The following is an 18,184-nucleotide window of genomic DNA, read 5'->3' as shown; positions in this document are numbered from 1 at the left end:
TTCTCTGCCCAACTCTTAAGTGCTATTCTTGAAACCATAAAAACTTGCTCAGGAGCCATCATACAAGTAGCCTGAGTGCTGAACATAACAACACTACAATGAAATATGAGAGCTGCTTCTTTGTATCTTTGGCATACTTCAGAAGAAAACTCCTGGCAAGAACAAACAAATAAACAAATATTTACATGYGTCATTTTTTTAACCTAAAAGCCAAAGCAAGTGGCAGCATARCTTTCAAACAATCAGAATCACCATAAAACACACTTCTTGAAGAAAAAATTGAGTTTGTATGTAGTGGTTTAAGACCCACTGGCACCAAACCATCACACAGCTGCTTGCTCATACCCCACCATGGTGGAACAAGGGGAAGAAAAAAAGCAAAACCTGTGGGTTGAGATAAGAACAGTTTCAATAATTGAAACAAAGTCAAATATAATAATAATGATGATACATAATGATGAAGATGACAATAAAAGGAAACAAATCTTGAAGAAATCAATTGTTCACCCACTGTAGATTGATGCTAGGCAGGCCCCGTTTCCAAATCCTGATAGTCTCTGGTTCCAGGGAACTCCCAATTTTTTGTACTAGGGATAATGGTCTATGGTGTTGGAACATCCTTTTGGTCAGGTCACATGTCTTGTCTGGACTCACTCCCATCTTTTTTTTTCTGTTTTGTACCTCTTCACTGACAGAGCAGGAGACACAAAAATGTGCTTGGTTTAGGATAAACATGACTTAGCAACAAAATATCCCTGTGTTATGAAAATTATTCTCATTCTGCATCCAAACCACTGCACTATACCAGCTACTGAGAAGAAATTAACTATCCAGCTGAAACCAGGACAGTATACAAAACAAATTGGGTGGTAATRTATCTTTTAAATAATTTTATAGAGCCTGTTATGACAATATTTTAACACTCCTTATGAGATTTTGGGGTGRAAGAAAGCTACAGGCATGAAACAAAAACAGTTCTTCAATGAGGCTGCAGAGAGGATTCTGAATCCAGGTGAAAGTAGGAGGTTGCCCAAAACAGTGAACAGGCCCTCCTTTCCTGTGCTACTATGAAACAAAACTCCTACTTTTTTCATATTTTCCTGTTCTCTGCTTGACATTTTTTTACAAATTCAAGATGGACCTAATGGATTAAACTTATTAATTAGATCATTTATTTTTCTCCCACAGAACAGTTACCTCCTGAAAAGCCTACAATAGTAAAGTGCCGTTCTCCTGAAAAGGAAACATTTACTTGTTGGTGGAAACCTGCTTCAGATGGAGGACTCTCTACTAACCACACTTTGCTTTACAGCAAAGAGGGGTAATAAGCTTTGTTTAGTTACTCAGTGCTTCTTTTATTGGAAGGACCTGGAAAATCACTGGTTTCTTACTTAGGGAGATGTCGTTTTCTGTGGTTTTGTCCAGTGGCATATTCTGGGATAACACTAAAGCAGCAACACATTTAAGACTGAAATCTTAAATCTTGATCTCTTTATAATGTTAGGTGAATTATTGTGAATTCTGTTCTTGAAAGTATCTATTGATCAGTAACTACATATTAGTAAGCAATACAAATGCACAGTCCTATAACTCTTCAACCATGCACTGTTAGAAATAAAATTGTCCAAAGCGACTAGATACTAAAATTTTTATCTTCCCTTAAGGCTTATTCTGCATTAGTATTCATAGGCCATGAATGCCTCCTGGTTTCTGTRGTATTATTTCCCTGGAACTTAGATCAAGTGCTAAACATGAATTTTTAAAAAATGAGTCAGTATTTTTTTTAAGTTCTGTGAACTTTTTTACATCCTKTTTGATTCATCTGTTACTGCTCAACTTTGCAATGACCTAAGTAGATGCTAAACCCTGTAACTGTCAGCTGAGAGCCCACTCTTAGTGGAAAAAAAACAGACACTGGCCCAGCCAGGTATGGCAGAGTAAGAGGTCCACATCTACAACTTTCTCTTTTGTTATTGTGGACCGAAGAAGAGCATGAAAACAAATGCTACATACTCAGCTTTCCCTCCTACCTGGCATCTGACTTTGGGAGGCTTGGGTATGGATGTGAAGGAGAGGTGCAAAGCAGATTTTTTTTTTTTGATGAACAAGAGATGAAAGACCAAACAAATCTTGAAGCATATTAGGGTAATATGCAGAACTCCTGTAAATGTGGAATGAACATTGGAAATACCTAATTTTAAATAGATGAGTTAGAAGACTTCAGCAATCTCTTCTACTCAGTGTCAGGAATATGTGAGGGCTGTGGGCAATGCAGTGGACTGTGGATTTCAGAGAAGTAAGASCTATGCTATCCTAGCCCAGAACTGCATCTACAACAGCCTAAATTCTTCAGGTTTCTAAATTCTTCAGGTGCTTACTTTGTGGGGAAAATGCTTAGTACAGTCTCTGGGATTGTCCAATGACTCTTAAGCCTGGAAACAGTTTTCTGATTTTCTTCACATTTCCAGGTGTGAAAAATCAGATCCAGCCTTAAATAATGCTGAAGTACTAGTAACCAAAATCAGGTGTTTTAGTCTGTGTAACCTAATCACTGGGATTCTTTCATTTCAGAGAAGAAAAAGTTTATGAATGTCCAGATTACAAAACTGCAGGCCCCAATTCGTGCTACTTCGATAAAAAGCACACCTCTTTCTGGACCATATACAATATTACTGTGAGGGCAACTAATGAAATGGGAAGTAATGTCTCTGATCCTCATTATGTGGATGTGACTTACATAGGTAAGAGTTAAAAAGTAGTTTCTGTGGAACCAAATAATTCAGAATCATGGGTTTTGACACAAGAATTTTAATTCCAGATGTCCTTGTATATAATATTATATCSAAGTTAAAAACTTTTACACCTAAGATATTCCCTGATGTAATAACAAATCAACATTCATCCCTTTACCATTTTATTTTCAGAATAAGCCAGAAATGCTGAAAGCTTTAAAATCATGTTCAGATAACCATTTATTGGTTTTCCATATTTCTTGTAGTCAAACCCTAAGAAATGTCATCCAGCTAAAATATTTTTTCCACTGTACAAGCAACTGAAATTAATTTGATCTTTTAACTAATAATACTTAAATCTCATTACCTAAAAGTAGTTTCCAGACCCAAGAGAAGCTGCATTAGTGCTTTTTATAGCAGTGTACTGATAATCTCCTTCTCAGACTTTTTCTACAGAGAGACTGTGGACAAGTAATTAGGGTTTTATCTAAGGGAAGGGAACATTATCCTTGATAACCATTTTGTTGTCAAGGATCTGGCTGCCAGGAGAGTGGCAACTGGAAAAGGGCTCCTGGAGAAATGGCGTTATATTTTACCTCCATGCTATGACCTAATGAACCTTTGATCAGACAGTGGTAAAATACATGCGCAATATGCAGAAGCTCTACCTCTGAACAAGGAAGATGAAAGCCTGACTGTAGCAGAAACATGAGTGCCATTTTGCTTTATTTTTRATACATAGACAGAGCTTTAATATTGCTGGTTTGGTTTACTGCTAAATATCCTTACAGATGAGTGTTGGAATAATTCTGTCATGTTTTTTGAATGTGAAAGATGAAGGGAGGAATCTTCATCAGCTACATCCATGTTTTCAGCATTCCTAAGTATTTATGCCAAGCTTTAGTAAGATTATGCTAGAACACAACTTTCATAATGCAGTGTTAAAGATGTTAACTTTGAAATACAGTTGTGGGAGAACAATAAATGGTAATGTAAGAAAAAATATTTTTTATGATAAATGATTAGGGCAAATCTCAACACTAACTCAACGTATTTGCTACTATACAGTTTTTTTAAAAATTCAAAAATCCATACTTACTTCATCCRAAAACTCTTGGTTTCTATATTCTGGTATCAGTTCTGAATTACTAGACTCGAGGGAGATGGCAACTCTTCACTCACATCATTCTGTATCTCTTCCTAAGATGCAAGGGAAAAATCACTTAGATTCTTATTGACAGTTCTTTTATTTCAACAGTACAGCCAGATCCTCCTGTGAACATAACTCTGGAATTAAAAAAGTCCATAAATAGAAAACCATATCTGGTCCTGACATGGTCTCCACCCCCACTAGCTGATGTGAGATCTGGATGGCTGACCCTTGAATATGAATTGAGACTAAAGCCTGAAGAAGGAGAGGAATGGGAGGTAAGGATGTTGCAAAGTTTTGTTAGGTAATGTTTTCTGACAAGCTAGATTTTGTCAGCCAGGTGCCATGCCTGAATATAATGAGACACTAAATAGCTCATCATTTTTCAGAAGTGCTTGTGTGACCTGTGATTTCCTGCTGAGAACACTGGTATCTCAGAATCACTCAGAATCACTGCTATTGTACAGATGCTGCTGTACAATAGCAGGGGACAAAGYACTCATTTTTAATTGTGGTCATTATTTATTATTCATATTAGTTTAATTATGATATGATTATTCATCATTGTAGTTGAAATTGTTCAGTCTCATTTAGTCAGGTTTCTTTCATGATAATTTGTTCTTAACCACAAGCACTTCTTAGATAGCAGAGAGCTCAGTGACATTACATAAAATAATACAAATTTATATAAATACCCATTAAGTGGCAATTGTAATGGCTACACAATAATAATAATTTTCTATAGCCAGGATCTTCAACTCAAACAACTGAGTGGAAAATTAAAGACTCCAGCTATTGGTTTTTTACTGCGTCTCCTTCTTGTCTGCAATACTTCCAAACCACCTCTGTATCTTATTCCTCCTTCSCCCTTCCACTGCACTTCCCCACCCTCTGGCCTTTGCAAGACCTACTTTTTACTACCTTGTGCATTCCCACCACTCCACATTCCCTCTTTCTCTCTGCATTTCCTTTATCCATCTCTGTTTCTTGCCTTGTCCTCCTCTTTCTGTCACCACCATTAACCACAGGTCCTCCCCTATTTGCATATGCTCATTATGTCTTTTTACAGCAGTTTAATTTGCACTGCATGCCGGAGCCAGATCTCATTCCCACCTGCTAGAAAGCTAAATTTAAACTATAGAAATAAAATAAATGTACCGTTATTCCATGACTGGTTAACAATTATTAGGAAAAGCTATCCAGATTCATTCTGTATTCCCATCTTGATTACCAAAACCTTAGCTGTGACTTTTATTTAATTTTCAGACTATTTTTGTTGGACAGCAAACACAATGTAAAATGTTTAGTTTAAATCCTGGAAAGAGGTACATTGTACAGATTCACTGCAAACCGGACCACCATGGATTGTGGAGTGAGTGGAGCCCAGAAATGTACATTGAGGTCCCGACTGGTGAGTGGCCAGGCATCCCTTCAGTTAATWATTTCTTTTGTTTTATTTTTGTTTGTTAGATGTTTGGGGCACCCATGCAGTTCCCTTAGTTTCCCTATGCAGTTCCCTATGTTCCCAGAAAAAAACATCATTGCTAAGGTAATCAAATCCTTATCATCCCTGCACCATACCCAGTTAACTTTCCCCTTAATTACTTTATGACAGCATTAAGAAGGTGAATAAATTTCTTTGCTTATTTAAACCATGTTCTTTCTGTCTATTGCCTCATTTGTTCTCTTTATAGTAGTTTTTAATTAAAAAAACAATGGCAACTGCATTAAAACTGTGACACAGACAACAAAGAGCAGCTGCCTTCAGACAGTAACAGCTCTTCATTACTCTTTCTCTGGAATTAAAGTTAAATAGGCACTTCAGTACAAAAAGTGCTACGTTACAATAAAAATCCTTAAAAATAACTAATCCTAGGTCACTTTACCCGGCATTTAATTAATTGTATAATATGTATTTAATAATGAAATTACTACAGTTTCAGTACAACTGGATTTGAACCCAATCTATATAATTGACTGACAATTTTCCTCTTCATGCATTTTTATATAATTTTTCCAAGGCAGTTTATTTCCTGTGCAATACCATTAGCAAAAATTAAATTCATTATTTGATATTATAGGGATTGCTGAGATCCATCTGTGCTGGTGAAAGACTCTAGGTTCGACACCAAATTTGGCAGATTAGGCCARTTTTTAAAATAAAAGTAATTTGTGAGGTTTTTTTGCATGCTGACTACGCATGTGCTAGCTGCATGTCCTTATAATTCTGTTTGTTTCTTAGACTTTAGAGTAAAAGATATGGTTGTGTGGATCATCGTTGGTGTCCTGTCTTCTCTTATATGTTTAATCATGAGCTGGATAATGATTTTGAAAGGGTACAGGTGAGTCACCATTTCACAATTGCACAGAGTCCAAAATCACAGAAAACTTTTCAAAAATAGACTTCTAGTATTTGATTAAAATTTCTATGGCATTTTCTTATCTTATAAACTACTACTTATGGGTATTTGACTTAATTTGCAATTGATAAAGCAGTATTTCTGCTTCTTCGGGAAACCAGGCTAAATTCTCAGTTGGTAAAGACTCTATTAGAGTCTCTATTAGATCTGACTTATCTTGATTAGTTGTGTAATAATGAGCAAACATTACCTGGAATATGCCCGTTCCTGTAGAAAGCAAATCTTYGGGTTTTGTCATAATTTTCTGAAGTAAGCAAGGTTATATTATGAGGTTGTCCTCCTGCCCACCTCTCTGTCAGTTTCCCAGATAATTTCTCACAATGCTGGCTAATTTCAATCAAATTTGAAACAGAAAGATGTTGCAAAGATTATTGCTTTTGTACAAGTCTTGMAAAAAACACTGGCTGAGTAGAAGAAAGGCATAAAAACTGTGGTTGGAAAATCCACGTCCTTCACCACAAGTCCTGTTTAGCAGTAGTCAGCTGATGTCAAGGATGCACAGACAGGCCTGCCAGCCCTCCTGAACTGTGCTGCATTTCACTGTTTCTTGGCCAATGATGAATTTACTGTGGTATTAGAGAACTGGAGGTTAAGGGACAAATGACAGCTAAAAGGACATWAGTAATTTCATCTTTCCAGATGAATAACTTTTGCACTGCTGGTGTTTTTTTATAAATACATCTATGGGTACTTTATGAGTTGTATCTGGATTTGTGAGCTGCCCATCTTGAGAGGCAGACAGGAGACAGATCAGACTGGGATGTATAAAATATGGGGAAGTGTTCAAAATCTCATTCATATTCTGAGGAAATGGGAGAACAAATAGTGGTATAGAGCCCATATTTACACCTGGTGTGTTTGTTCTGGGCTTTTCTAGAATGATGGCCTTTATCCTACCACCAGTTCCAGGACCAAAGATAAAAGGCATAGATACACATCTGCTGGAGGTGAGTACCACAGCTAACAATCAAAGAATTCACCATTACTCACTTTTCCAATTTACGTACTAGCAAGCACAACTACTATAGTAAAGTGCAATATTGTTATAATTAATCAGTGTTGAGAATAAGCAACATTTTCAGGCTGATCGTGTGGAGGGTATCTGTGAGTCAAAGTTTTGCCTTGCACTTGTTAGCAGGAGGATGTTTAAGAGCAGGGTTTGTGACTGCACTGTTTCCTGGGACACAAGGAAATGCCTCTGTGAATTTCCTAGTTATGGAAGATGCTCTCCACAATCTCTGGCAATGCTGAAGAGGCAGTACATGTCTGCACTGTCATTCTCCTTCATTTCCTTCTTGCTAAATTCAGGAGACCCATATCTGCTAAAAGCTCCCTGCTCCTCCCATTGAAGAAACATGAATTTTGGGATTGTATCTCTCCACTGAAGAAAGTCAGGGATTTCTCTTCCCTTCTTTTCAATATTTTCTGCAGCAGTAGAAATCAGGTTTAGGTCTAGTGATATTGAAGTTTGTATATCAAATATGTAGATTGTTCACAATTGCTCTAGTCAGATAAACCCTAAGGCTGACAATGAAAAATTGTATCYTCTTTATTATACCTTCAGACAGGAAAATCTGAAGAATTATTGAGTGCTCTCGGTTGCCATGGTTTCCCTCCAACATCAGACTGTGAGGAACTACTGATAGAATATCTGGAGGTAGAGGACGGTGAGGATCAGCAGCTCATGCCAAGACATGACACTCCCAGTAAAAACACAAAAATTATACTCAAGGAAACAGACAATGACTCAGGCCGAGGGAGCTGTGATAGCCCTTCTCTGCTCCCTGTGAAGTGCAGGGAATCCCGGTCCCTTCCATCCCCTCTTCAAACACAAGATGTAAAAGCTAAAGAAAAGAAAGGAGGAAAAGGAAGCTGGGAAACTCAATGCACAGCCTCAGAACAGAAAACACTCCCTTGTAATAATGAGAGTACAAAGTCGTGCACATGGCTTGCAGCTCAGCTGCCCAGTAATCAACCTGCTATGTTTGCCTACCACAGCACTGTGGAGGCATTTAAGATAACACTGACTACCACAAATGTGAACTCTTCACCAGTTTTGGTGGGAAATGAAGAAAATCATCAGTCGCTATACCCTATTGCTGAAACTGTCTATGATGGCRTAGAAAAGAAAAGCGAGATGGAGAATTCCAAAACTGACCAAACCRGAGTGCAGATCAGACAAAACCAACATAATGACAAGTCACCTTTCCTGAATCCCAAACTAATGGATTATGTAGAAGTTCATAAAGTAAAACAAGATGAGGAACCAACACTATTATTGAAACAAAAAGCAAGTAGTGGAAAGAGCAAAAAATGCACTGTTCCAGGAACCAGTAAAGAATATACCAAGGTCTCAACAGTTGTAGACCATCACATTTTAGTACTATTGCCAGATCAGCGCACCCAGCACCCACCTGTATCTCAAGAACCTGTGGCAGAAACATCTCAGAACCCTCAGCAAAGCCAAACTGAGAAAAATACAGGCTACAGCATGACAACTCCAAGTGAYTCCAGAAGAGACACCAGTGGATCAGACTACATGGACCCATCTTCTTTTATGCCCTCCTTTAAATAATCTTTTAGTACAGCACATAAATAGTGGTTAYATGCATAAAACAAAATCACATAGCAAACAGTCCTTTAAAAAAGCCTAGTCTCCAAAAGTCTAGCCTCTTGTGTGTATTGTATAGCTAATAAAATAACCTGTGGGTTGAGGTAACAGTCATGCGAGTATCTGGAGTATATATATCTGGAGTATCTGGGAGAATCCTGGATCAGTAGCACACATTTCTGACACAGTGAAATGAGKAAATGGATCTTGGGTGTCATGAAAAATACACTGTAAAATAATTATTCAGCTYTGCAAACCTTCTGTTAGTTGATTAAGTCTGAGGAAATACTGCAGGTTCAATGAAAATGAAAATGAAAATTGTTATGGGTCAGTCAGCAAACCATAGTGATCTGAGCAGTTCCTACATCAGATTAAATCATTGCACAATAGTATTCTTACCTACAATGTATTTTCTTCTGAATGCATTCTGATACTAGATTAAGTTTTCTTTATCTTTTTTCTCAGTTCTTGAGAAAAGAGGACCTCTTGTATGTGACAAATCATATATAAAAGAGAATATATTCTACAAATTACAGTAAAATAACAAATTCTTCTAAATATATTTTTGCTTTGTTTCAGCATGACAGAAAACTTTGCATCCCATTCATATCCTAGTCCTGACAAACCAAAATGAAAAAAGCAGGATAATATCTGATATACTGCCTTACTGTATATAATATACAATTCTACTTTAATATAAGCCCATATGTTTAAAAATGTATTTTTAAATGCTATTTTTCTATTACCAAAAATAGAGCAAAATAAAATATTTTTTAATTTCCCGATGCTATTTAGCTACTTAGGAACTTTTCTCTTTCCTTCTGCTGAGGCAGTAACAAGCAAAACTATGATTTCTATACAAAGCATAAAATTTAACTTTATACTAAATGAGAATATGAAGAAATTTTTAAACTATATTTCTAATATATTGCAGATGTATTAGTATTTGAATTTTAAATTATTTCTTTCACAGATCTTTTATTATCTATAATGATATAATCAAAATAGAATTTAGGTTTTGAGAGCAGAGCTTCTTTCCCTTTGAATTTATATTCTGATGCCAATTGTAAATGGAATGGGGTTCTCCTGTGTCCTGCACTTTTCTCTGAGCCTGAAAGGAAAGTTTGAAATCAGATTTTTCATAATGAATTTATGAACATCAGTTTTTGAACCGCACCCCCCTGCCCCAAAGTTGRAGATAAGAGGAATAAGGTCTGAGTCAGAACCCTACTGAAACAGCAGTGGGAACAGAAAGGATCCATTATATCCCATGTAACCAAAGACGGAATCCAAACGAGACTGTAGTGGCTGGGAAGTTACTGTGGTCCTTCCTTCTTGAAACGAAAGTTTCATTTACTCCAGAAAAGTAAGAGCATGTGATGACTGATATTAAAAACAGGCCAAATATTTAGCCAGTATCAGTAGCTTCAGGGGAAATTGGAAACTTAATGTGAGGGAATGGGAAATGGTCCTCTACCTGTGAAGGAAAGTGTATTTGATAGACGGGCTCTCTTTTGTTCTTCTCCTTCCTGAACAGATTCTCACCATATTTTTATGATTTTATGTACTGAGCCAGCCTTCCTGTGGTATCAGGTACCTGTTGCAGAGCCAGACACAAGAGAATTTCAGATTTTGAAGGTCCCAGAAAGCCACATCTAATTTGGTGAACCWAATTCTCACCCTTTACCTTCAAAGCCATGGAACTGCTCGAGCACAGATTTGTCAAGCTGTCTAGCGTTTCCAAAGGCAGGACTCTAGAGTTTAACTGTGTGTCTGTAATCATACTTACATATAGTAGTGTAGCCTGTAACAGGTGGCATCAGACTCAGATCCTGAGTCCACTATACAGGCAATTCCCCACTTTCAGAGGCTGATCAGAGCAGGCTGCATGYTCTGCCAAAGGTGTGAGAAGGTATCTAAGGCTCTTAATTCAGACACTCATTTAACACATGGAGACATGCAGTGGCTACTTCAGATATAAGCCAAACAAAACTCTGTCTAGTTATCATTAACAGAACAATTTTACCATAGACACACTGTAGCATATCTTTCAAATTTCTTGAGACGCTAGAAGTACTGCAAAGAAGCAATTGAGTTATGAGGGAACTTGATAACACACTGTGTCTGGCAGAGTTTTGTTTACCCTTCAGTTTTCTGACTCAACCTGACGGGGCTAGTTTGATCAGACACACTTTTTTACACAGATAGCCATATCTGCATTGTTCCTACACCTAGTGATGTGCAGAAGGATATGCTGCTGCATCCCTTCTGGGATGTACCTAGTGATGCAGAGAGGCTGCAGTACCTTAYCAAGCCTACAGCCTAAAGGTGTTCCTTACAGGGCAGATTTCTTAGGTTAGAACACAGGTGACTACCCACATGTACGACAGCGACAGGCTGTTCCCATCCTATCTTTTTACCTGAGGTGGTTTTTCATCTGAGGCAAACAGACACTACATTTAGCAGATTTTGAGTGTCTGATTCATCCTGCCTAACCATAGGCATGTGTGCCTCCAACAATCCACACAGAGTCAAAGAGTTCCTCTGCTTTGTCATAAATGAGTACTGAAACTGCAAAATACTTGTAGCATACATTACATCAGGTGGTGGTGCTGAGCATCTCCCACCTTTGCTGATGAATGTCACAATATGCCATCACGGCTCTCTGTGAAAAGGGAAAGTCACCCACAATGGAAAAGGGGCATTTGCTAGCTGCTTTAAAGCTTTTGGGGATTTGCTAGCTAAATGCAATTTGAACACATTGTCATAAATATATTTAATTCTTGAAGCTAAACAAATGTGCAGGTAGATTAATTTTCCCTTGGATTTACTTTTATTTTCCAAAACACCTCGTTACTCCCAGTGGCAGAGCTTCTGAAAGTGGCCTTAAACATCTGAAATTACATTAAAAAAAACCCCAAACAACTAGTGTTCTGTAAAATCAAAATAACCTTCMGCTAAGTGTTTGGTCCTTTGAATGTTCAACAGCTTAATTCTTTCTGTTCACAACAACATTTTGCTTGCAGCTCTTTAAGCTTTTGATTACGAAGTACGAGTTTTTGCACCAGTTTTACACAGTCAATCAATGTAAAATTATGACACACACAGTGGGGAAAAACAGGCTCTTGACACCTCCTTTGATATCCAGAGGGATAAAGCATWCAACAGAATTCACCCCAGGAACAGGGATTAGCCCTCTAGCTCTTGCACCRTTAGTCAAATTTTTCACTTGGAATAATTATTTCAAGAATGCGAATGATGTTTTCAATGTCAAAGTTATCCATGTGTCATTWATAGTGTGAATTATTTTGTAGGAGTGTAAAAGCCCTTAAAGGAAGCATAAAGACTCTTCTAAATTATTAGTTTTATAAAATTCCTAAAACTGAAAGTAATTGCCTTTAATTAATTGCCTTTCCTTCTGACTCAGACTAATTTTATTAACATTTTTTCTTTGCTATTGGCAAATAACATTCGTTATCTTTTTTTTTTTTTTTTGGCAGACATGTTTGATATACAATTTTGGTGTTTCTGTGTAGTATTTCAGACTTTTAAAGAAATACAAACTAATGAATTGGCACTGTGCTCACAAAACTCAATATCACATATGATAAGGACTAAGATCGGTCTTGATGATACTATACAACTACAAAGATTATTTAATAAAAATGCAGTGAATTAACCTTATATGATGTTAAAAGAGGATATATGTGTTTATGGAACAAACTGTAAAACAAATACGTAATGATGATTTATGTTAAACAGTGAATTATGTAGTGTATCTGTCTGTGTGTCTATGTTTAAATGGCTGAAAAATAGACAGCTGCTTTAAATGTCATTCAAGTATTCAAAGTGTAGTAACAGCAGATGTTCAAAACGAATAAGCAGATTTTTTTTGTGCTCTCTGAAGCATTGTATATGTGGGGTTTACATCATGAAGCCTGTAAGTGTATTTTGTAGTTTCATGGTAACTGTAAACAATCTGAAGGTGTTGTGCAAGGGAACTGAAGTTGTGCAAGCCAGTTGATAGACATCAGACATCTTCTACAAAGCCATAAAGACAAATGCAGTGAAAAAAGTGTCATGAGATCAATCATCACATTCTCAAATAATTGCTACCTCAGAATTTTTTTTTGCTCCCTTTAAAAGGCAGGCAAAAGCATTTTGTGYGTAGAATTGTGATTCATTCTACCAAGATTTAAAAAATCATAATTATAAGTTCACATTATTTTGGTTAACAAACAGCTTGCCATGCAATCATCATTTGTGTTGCAGTGGTAGTATGAGGATGGAATATTTGAGATGTGTAGCAAAATTGAATGTTTTTAATATGGGAAAAAAAAAAGAAAATACAATTTTGTAAGAAAATCCTTGCTGCTCATATTGGCAGTCAAGCATCGGTCGCATTCCTGACCAGAGAAGTTTTTTGTCACTATTTGTATTCCCAGGTCACTGGGACTGAATGAGCCAATTGTCCAGAGATGCTCTCATTCTGAATCTCAGCTATGGAACTTAGAATTTAGCAACACTTGCTATTTAGAATTACCTGTTTTCAACTAGGAAGCAAATCTTGCRGTTCTGTCTCTAAATGTGCAAAAATGGAGAGACTTGCTCTCAACAATATCAAACTAAAATCACACTAAAATCAGGCTCCAGTTCCTGTGTGTGTGGAAAGATGAACTGAACTACATTAATTTGAACAACTTTGTGGCCCTGTCTTGAGAATAATTTTGGAACAAATCAGGGATTTTCTTTATTTTTCTGGTGTATGTCAAGCAGGAAAATAAAGATAAATAGATGCCTAAATACATGATACATGGGGATATAAATAGCCTAATTTTCATAGAAACATGTAATTGTTKAGGTTGGAAAAGTCCTGTAAGGTCCTAGAGTCCATATGTTAACCCAGTACTGCCAAGTCCAACAGTAAGTGATGGGGAAAGGGAAAAGGTTGCTGCATGTGGCAGAATGGAAAAGCAGTACAGCCACTATGGGGTGGTACATGGCAGATGATGAGAGTAAAAATGCCTTTTGACTACAGCTGAGAAGTGGGGGGAAGAATAGAACAGGGGAGCAAAAGAATCAAATGTAAGAATAGATAGTAAAAAATGAGAACTAGCAGTAATGAGAGGAGTGATCAATAAGTTAGGGAAAAAAAGGAAGGGAATACCTTTATATCGGGAATATGCACAGCTACCTGATATAGTCCACAAAAGCAGTAAAGCCTTACAAAATGATAAAGAATGTCAGCAAAATGCTGAAATCAGCTGCTATGGATCAGCTGTTACATATGTGCAGAAAATATATATGAGAAGTGGTCATTCATAATCTACCAGTTATGGGATTTTTCTTCCCCATATCTGACATTGGTCCCAGGCAAACACAAAACTTGAAGAGCTAGACTCTGCATCTGATCTGCTGTTGCATTTCCTACATTCCTAAGGGAAAAAATCATAAAGAAATCATAAAGAAATAAAGTGAACCACACTGTTTCTAGTAGCAACCTTCTGTTTTTCAGACAGCTATACAGGTGAGATTTATTTATCCATTTACATTGTCCCACCCATATGCCTACCATTCTTAAGCATTGTTCTGTTTTTATTTACCATATATAATGCAATGACCAAGAAGCTCCAAGAGAAAAATTACTTTGGGGATATTACTAAGCAGTCTCTTGGCATTTCTGGGCATTGTTTTAGTTTATACCTGTGACAATRTATCTGTTAATATTTTCTTTAGTCAGAAAGTCCCTACCTTGGTGATAAATTTTGAAAATTACCAAGTTAGGCTTAAAATGCATCTCTTCTGTATGTTAAGCTTTTAAGAGGCGCTATTATATTTGTTGGAAATAGTTAAGAAAAATACATGAATTAGTTGTATGGCCTCTTATAGCACTGATATGCTGGAAGCTGATCTTTTATTCAAGATGTTGGTGCATAGAGCAGCTAGAAATAAAAAAAGTCTTTTTTTATATATTCCTCTTTTTGGAAGGTTTATTGTCCTTTTCTACTTGGTGATGCTGCTTGTCTTGGATCTTGACATTATTTAACTATTTTTTTTAACAATGCTGCTTTTGGATCTATTTTTGTCAGCTGCTGAGTACCTTCACCTCATTTTGACATCAATAAAAATGGAAAGATTTCATTTCAGTTCCTGCAATGGTTAGTTTTAGAGACTTGTAGCACTGAGTACAATTTTTAGAAGATGCTGAAAATCATTATACAAGTCGCTTGCAGAAAATATCCCTTAGGTAGGATGGAAAAACATGCATGTCTAGAAAAAGGCAGCTTTTTCTACAGGCAGAACTATAATGGTGTCAGATCATATTTTTGAATATTCATAATGCTGTAGACTACTCTTAATTCTCATCCCTGTCTTTCATTCCAAAAGGGAGAGGAGATGACTGCTCAGCTGTACTCAGAAAGAGCTCCTGCGCTGCTTTAGTGTTGTTTATTTTTCATTTTAGAAAGTAATTTTTTTATTCTGATTACAAAAACAGTTCATCATCTGAAATAATACAATCATCAGTCTCATATATGCRTTATATTGCTCAGAGATACTCAGCACTATCTTGGCTTCTGAAATCCTTATGTTGTGCTTTGTATATGTTTTTGTCATCGTGTAAGATACAGCAATACTGAGGGCACCTTTATGAAAAAAATACAGCCCAGAAAAAAAAAAAAAAAAACCACGTTAGCAGTCATTTACTAATTGTATTTGTTCAAAATTCTGACATGCTGTTATGTGAAGGTGAAAGTCCCTGGAAGTCCCTTGCCTTTAATTGTGCCAGCAGTCTTTCAAGGAAGCATAAATTGCATCTTGTGAGTAATATCCAGAATAAAAGTGTATCTTCAGCTGTAAGAAAGAGATGATCCAAAATTTAGGGCAAACTTATTTCCATCTGCATAAACCATTTCATTGGTAGATTTGCAATACAAGCAAGGCAATTTTTCCACTACAGTTTCAGAATTTGTATGCAATGTGAAACATGAGAGTTATCGCACTGTCATTACTGTAGCAACAGAATGACTTTAAGCACAATTATTCTATGAATCAGATCCAAATTTTTTTGTAAATTTCTAAAATAAAAGAAATTGTAACAATTAGATTTCATATGTAGTATGTACATTGTTTGGAGAATACTGGTATAAAAGTAGTTGCTCAGGAATTCTTCATTGTTTCTAAATGTATCTAAAGGAAAATGCTTTCAAATACATTTTTTTAGTTCTTAATATTGAAAATGCTGGCTTTACTAAAATCTGTTAGTGTTTTCACTTGTAAGATCAATATTGTTATGAAGTCTGTAGCTTTCCGCTGAATTTTTTGATCTTTTGTCATCGTAAAATCTCTTTGCAATGGTGTTCGCATTTCAGTTTAATAAAAGTTCATGAAAAAAAAATCCCAAATTCTGTATTTCTTCAATGTATGCAACATTTCTAGTCTATAATGCATAGAAAGAGAAAGGAAAATCCAGACAGCCAACACAGTCTGTAGGGCAGGATCCTGCTGTCCTCCATGGGGAAAGCTCTGTGATAGATGTGTTTGACCAACTTTGCATGCACTGAGCATTGAACCAGTTAGCATAGATGGTTCATGTACCAGGCCACAACTTTCACGTTTCTTTATGGCTCTTTCTGTTGATGTAAATGATCTTTATCACTAAAATTCAGGGATTTCAAGTCAGCAAAGGTAAAGTTTGATCRAGGTGGGTTTGGGGGAGTCCTGAGGTGTGTAAGCACTGCCCTGGTTAGCAGAAGGTACAAATCTCTGATCCTTTGCACCCACACTGGGCAGTTTTCCTGCAAAAACTGGGGCTGTCCCCAGGCTGCGTGTCATCAGCCTTGTGCCTTGGAGCAGGCAGGGTCACCAAAATCACTGTGAAATGCTTCTCATGGGCAACTTGTCTAGTTACAGTGTGTGCCAATCACCTTTCCAGGAAATGCCACCTCGAGGGTTTTGGCCAGGGCAGAGTTAGTTTTCTCACAGTGGCTGGTTTCCAGCTTTTACCATTCCAGTTGTCTCCCCGATCCCACTGATGGGGGTGTGAGTGAGTCCCTGTCTGGGGGCTTGGCTGATGGCAGGTAACAGAGGAAGGTGATAGAGCTTCCCACTTCTCCCATTCTTGTGGGAGGTTGTGCTACACCTCTTTTCTCACAAAACAAAATAAAAAAAAAAAGGACAGAATTGGTCGTCAGTTATCTTCTCAGAAAGTCTCTCCTCAGTAAGTTTCTCCTCATCCACCCAGATGTATTTTGCATAACAGAATTCACAGAATCACATACTGGCTCAGGTTGGAAGGCCAGGTCTGGTCCAACCTCCCCACTCAAGCAGCATCATCCCAGAGCACACGGCACAGGATCGCATCCAGGCAGTTCTCRAATATCTCCAGAGAGGGAGAGAGAGGAAAATCTGTTCCACTGCAAAGTCACACMCAAAGTAAAGGTTTTTCTCATATTGAGGTGGCATTTCCTTTGCATCAGTTTCTCCCATTGTCTCTCATCCTGTTGCTCAGCACCCCCGAGCACAGCCTGGTCCCTGCTCTGACCCCTCCCTGCAGACACTGACAGACATTGATGAGGTCCCCTCTCAGTTGTCTCTTCTCGAAGCTGAACAGACCCAGCTCCCTCAGCCTTTCCTCATACAAGAGATGCTCCAGGCCCTTGATCACCTTTATAATTCTCCGCTGGATCCACTCCAGGTGCTCCAGGTCCCTCTTGTGCTGTGGACACCAGAACTGAGCACAGTCCCCCAGTGTGCCTCAGCTGAGCAGTGGGGCAGGATCACCTCCCTCAGCCCGCTGGAAATGCTCTTCCTGATGCAGCCCGGGATTCCATTGGCCCTCCTGGCCACAAGGGCACTGGGGCTCACGGACAGCGTGCTGTCCACCAGGATCCCCAGGTCCTTCTCTGCAGAGCTGCTCTCCAGCAGCTCAGCCCCCAGCCTGTGCTGGTGTGCGGGGTTATTCTCCCCAGTGCAGGAGCCTGCATTTGCCCTGGTTGACCTTCAGACAGTTCTCTGCCCACCCCTCCAGCCTGTGCCGGGCTCTCTAAGGGCTCACAGACAAACCGTGTCAGAGAAGCCTGCGATGAGACAGCACGAGATGACATTAAGTGGACAGCATGCGATGATGCCAGAAGAGCAGCCCGGGATGTCACCAGGGCACACATGGGATGTCACCAGGGCACAGCGCGGTGTGTCACCAGGGACTCATGTGGGATGTCTCTAGTGGCACAGCCCGAGCTGTCACCAGGGCCACACGCGGCGCGTCCGGCGG

At 38.1% G+C, this 18,184-nt stretch overlaps 1 protein-coding gene across 2 annotated transcripts in view; it reads left to right on the top strand.

The window, feature by feature from the left end:
• Window positions 1-16,288, top strand: part of PRLR (prolactin receptor) — an 84,415-nt gene extending 68,127 nt beyond the window's left edge. The window contains exons 2-8 of one of the 2 annotated variants that reach the window (XM_057364665.1): window positions 1,189-1,321; window positions 2,572-2,741; window positions 3,991-4,160; window positions 5,149-5,293; window positions 6,125-6,224; window positions 7,180-7,249; window positions 15,301-16,288. In XM_057364665.1, coding sequence (XP_057220648.1) covers window positions 1,189-1,321; window positions 2,572-2,741; window positions 3,991-4,160; window positions 5,149-5,293; window positions 6,125-6,224; window positions 7,180-7,249; window positions 15,301-15,354 — 842 coding nt within the window. In that variant the 3' untranslated portion in view covers window positions 15,355-16,288. Of the gene's footprint in view, window positions 1-1,188; window positions 1,322-2,571; window positions 2,742-3,990; window positions 4,161-5,148; window positions 5,294-6,124; window positions 6,225-7,179; window positions 7,250-7,866; window positions 12,639-15,300 lie in introns of those variants that run through there. The other variant, XM_057364666.1, reaches the window with a different exon arrangement.
• The last annotated feature ends 1,896 nt before the right edge of the window (window positions 16,289-18,184 follow it).

Source organism: Malurus melanocephalus, unplaced genomic scaffold (assembly GCF_030028575.1).
Source record: "Malurus melanocephalus ecotype Western Australia unplaced genomic scaffold, MMel_1.1 scaffold_41, whole genome shotgun sequence".
Lineage (NCBI taxonomy): Eukaryota > Metazoa > Chordata > Aves > Passeriformes > Maluridae > Malurus > Malurus melanocephalus.
Note: the sequence above shows the minus strand (reverse complement) of the source record. Positions and strands in the feature narration are given on the sequence as shown.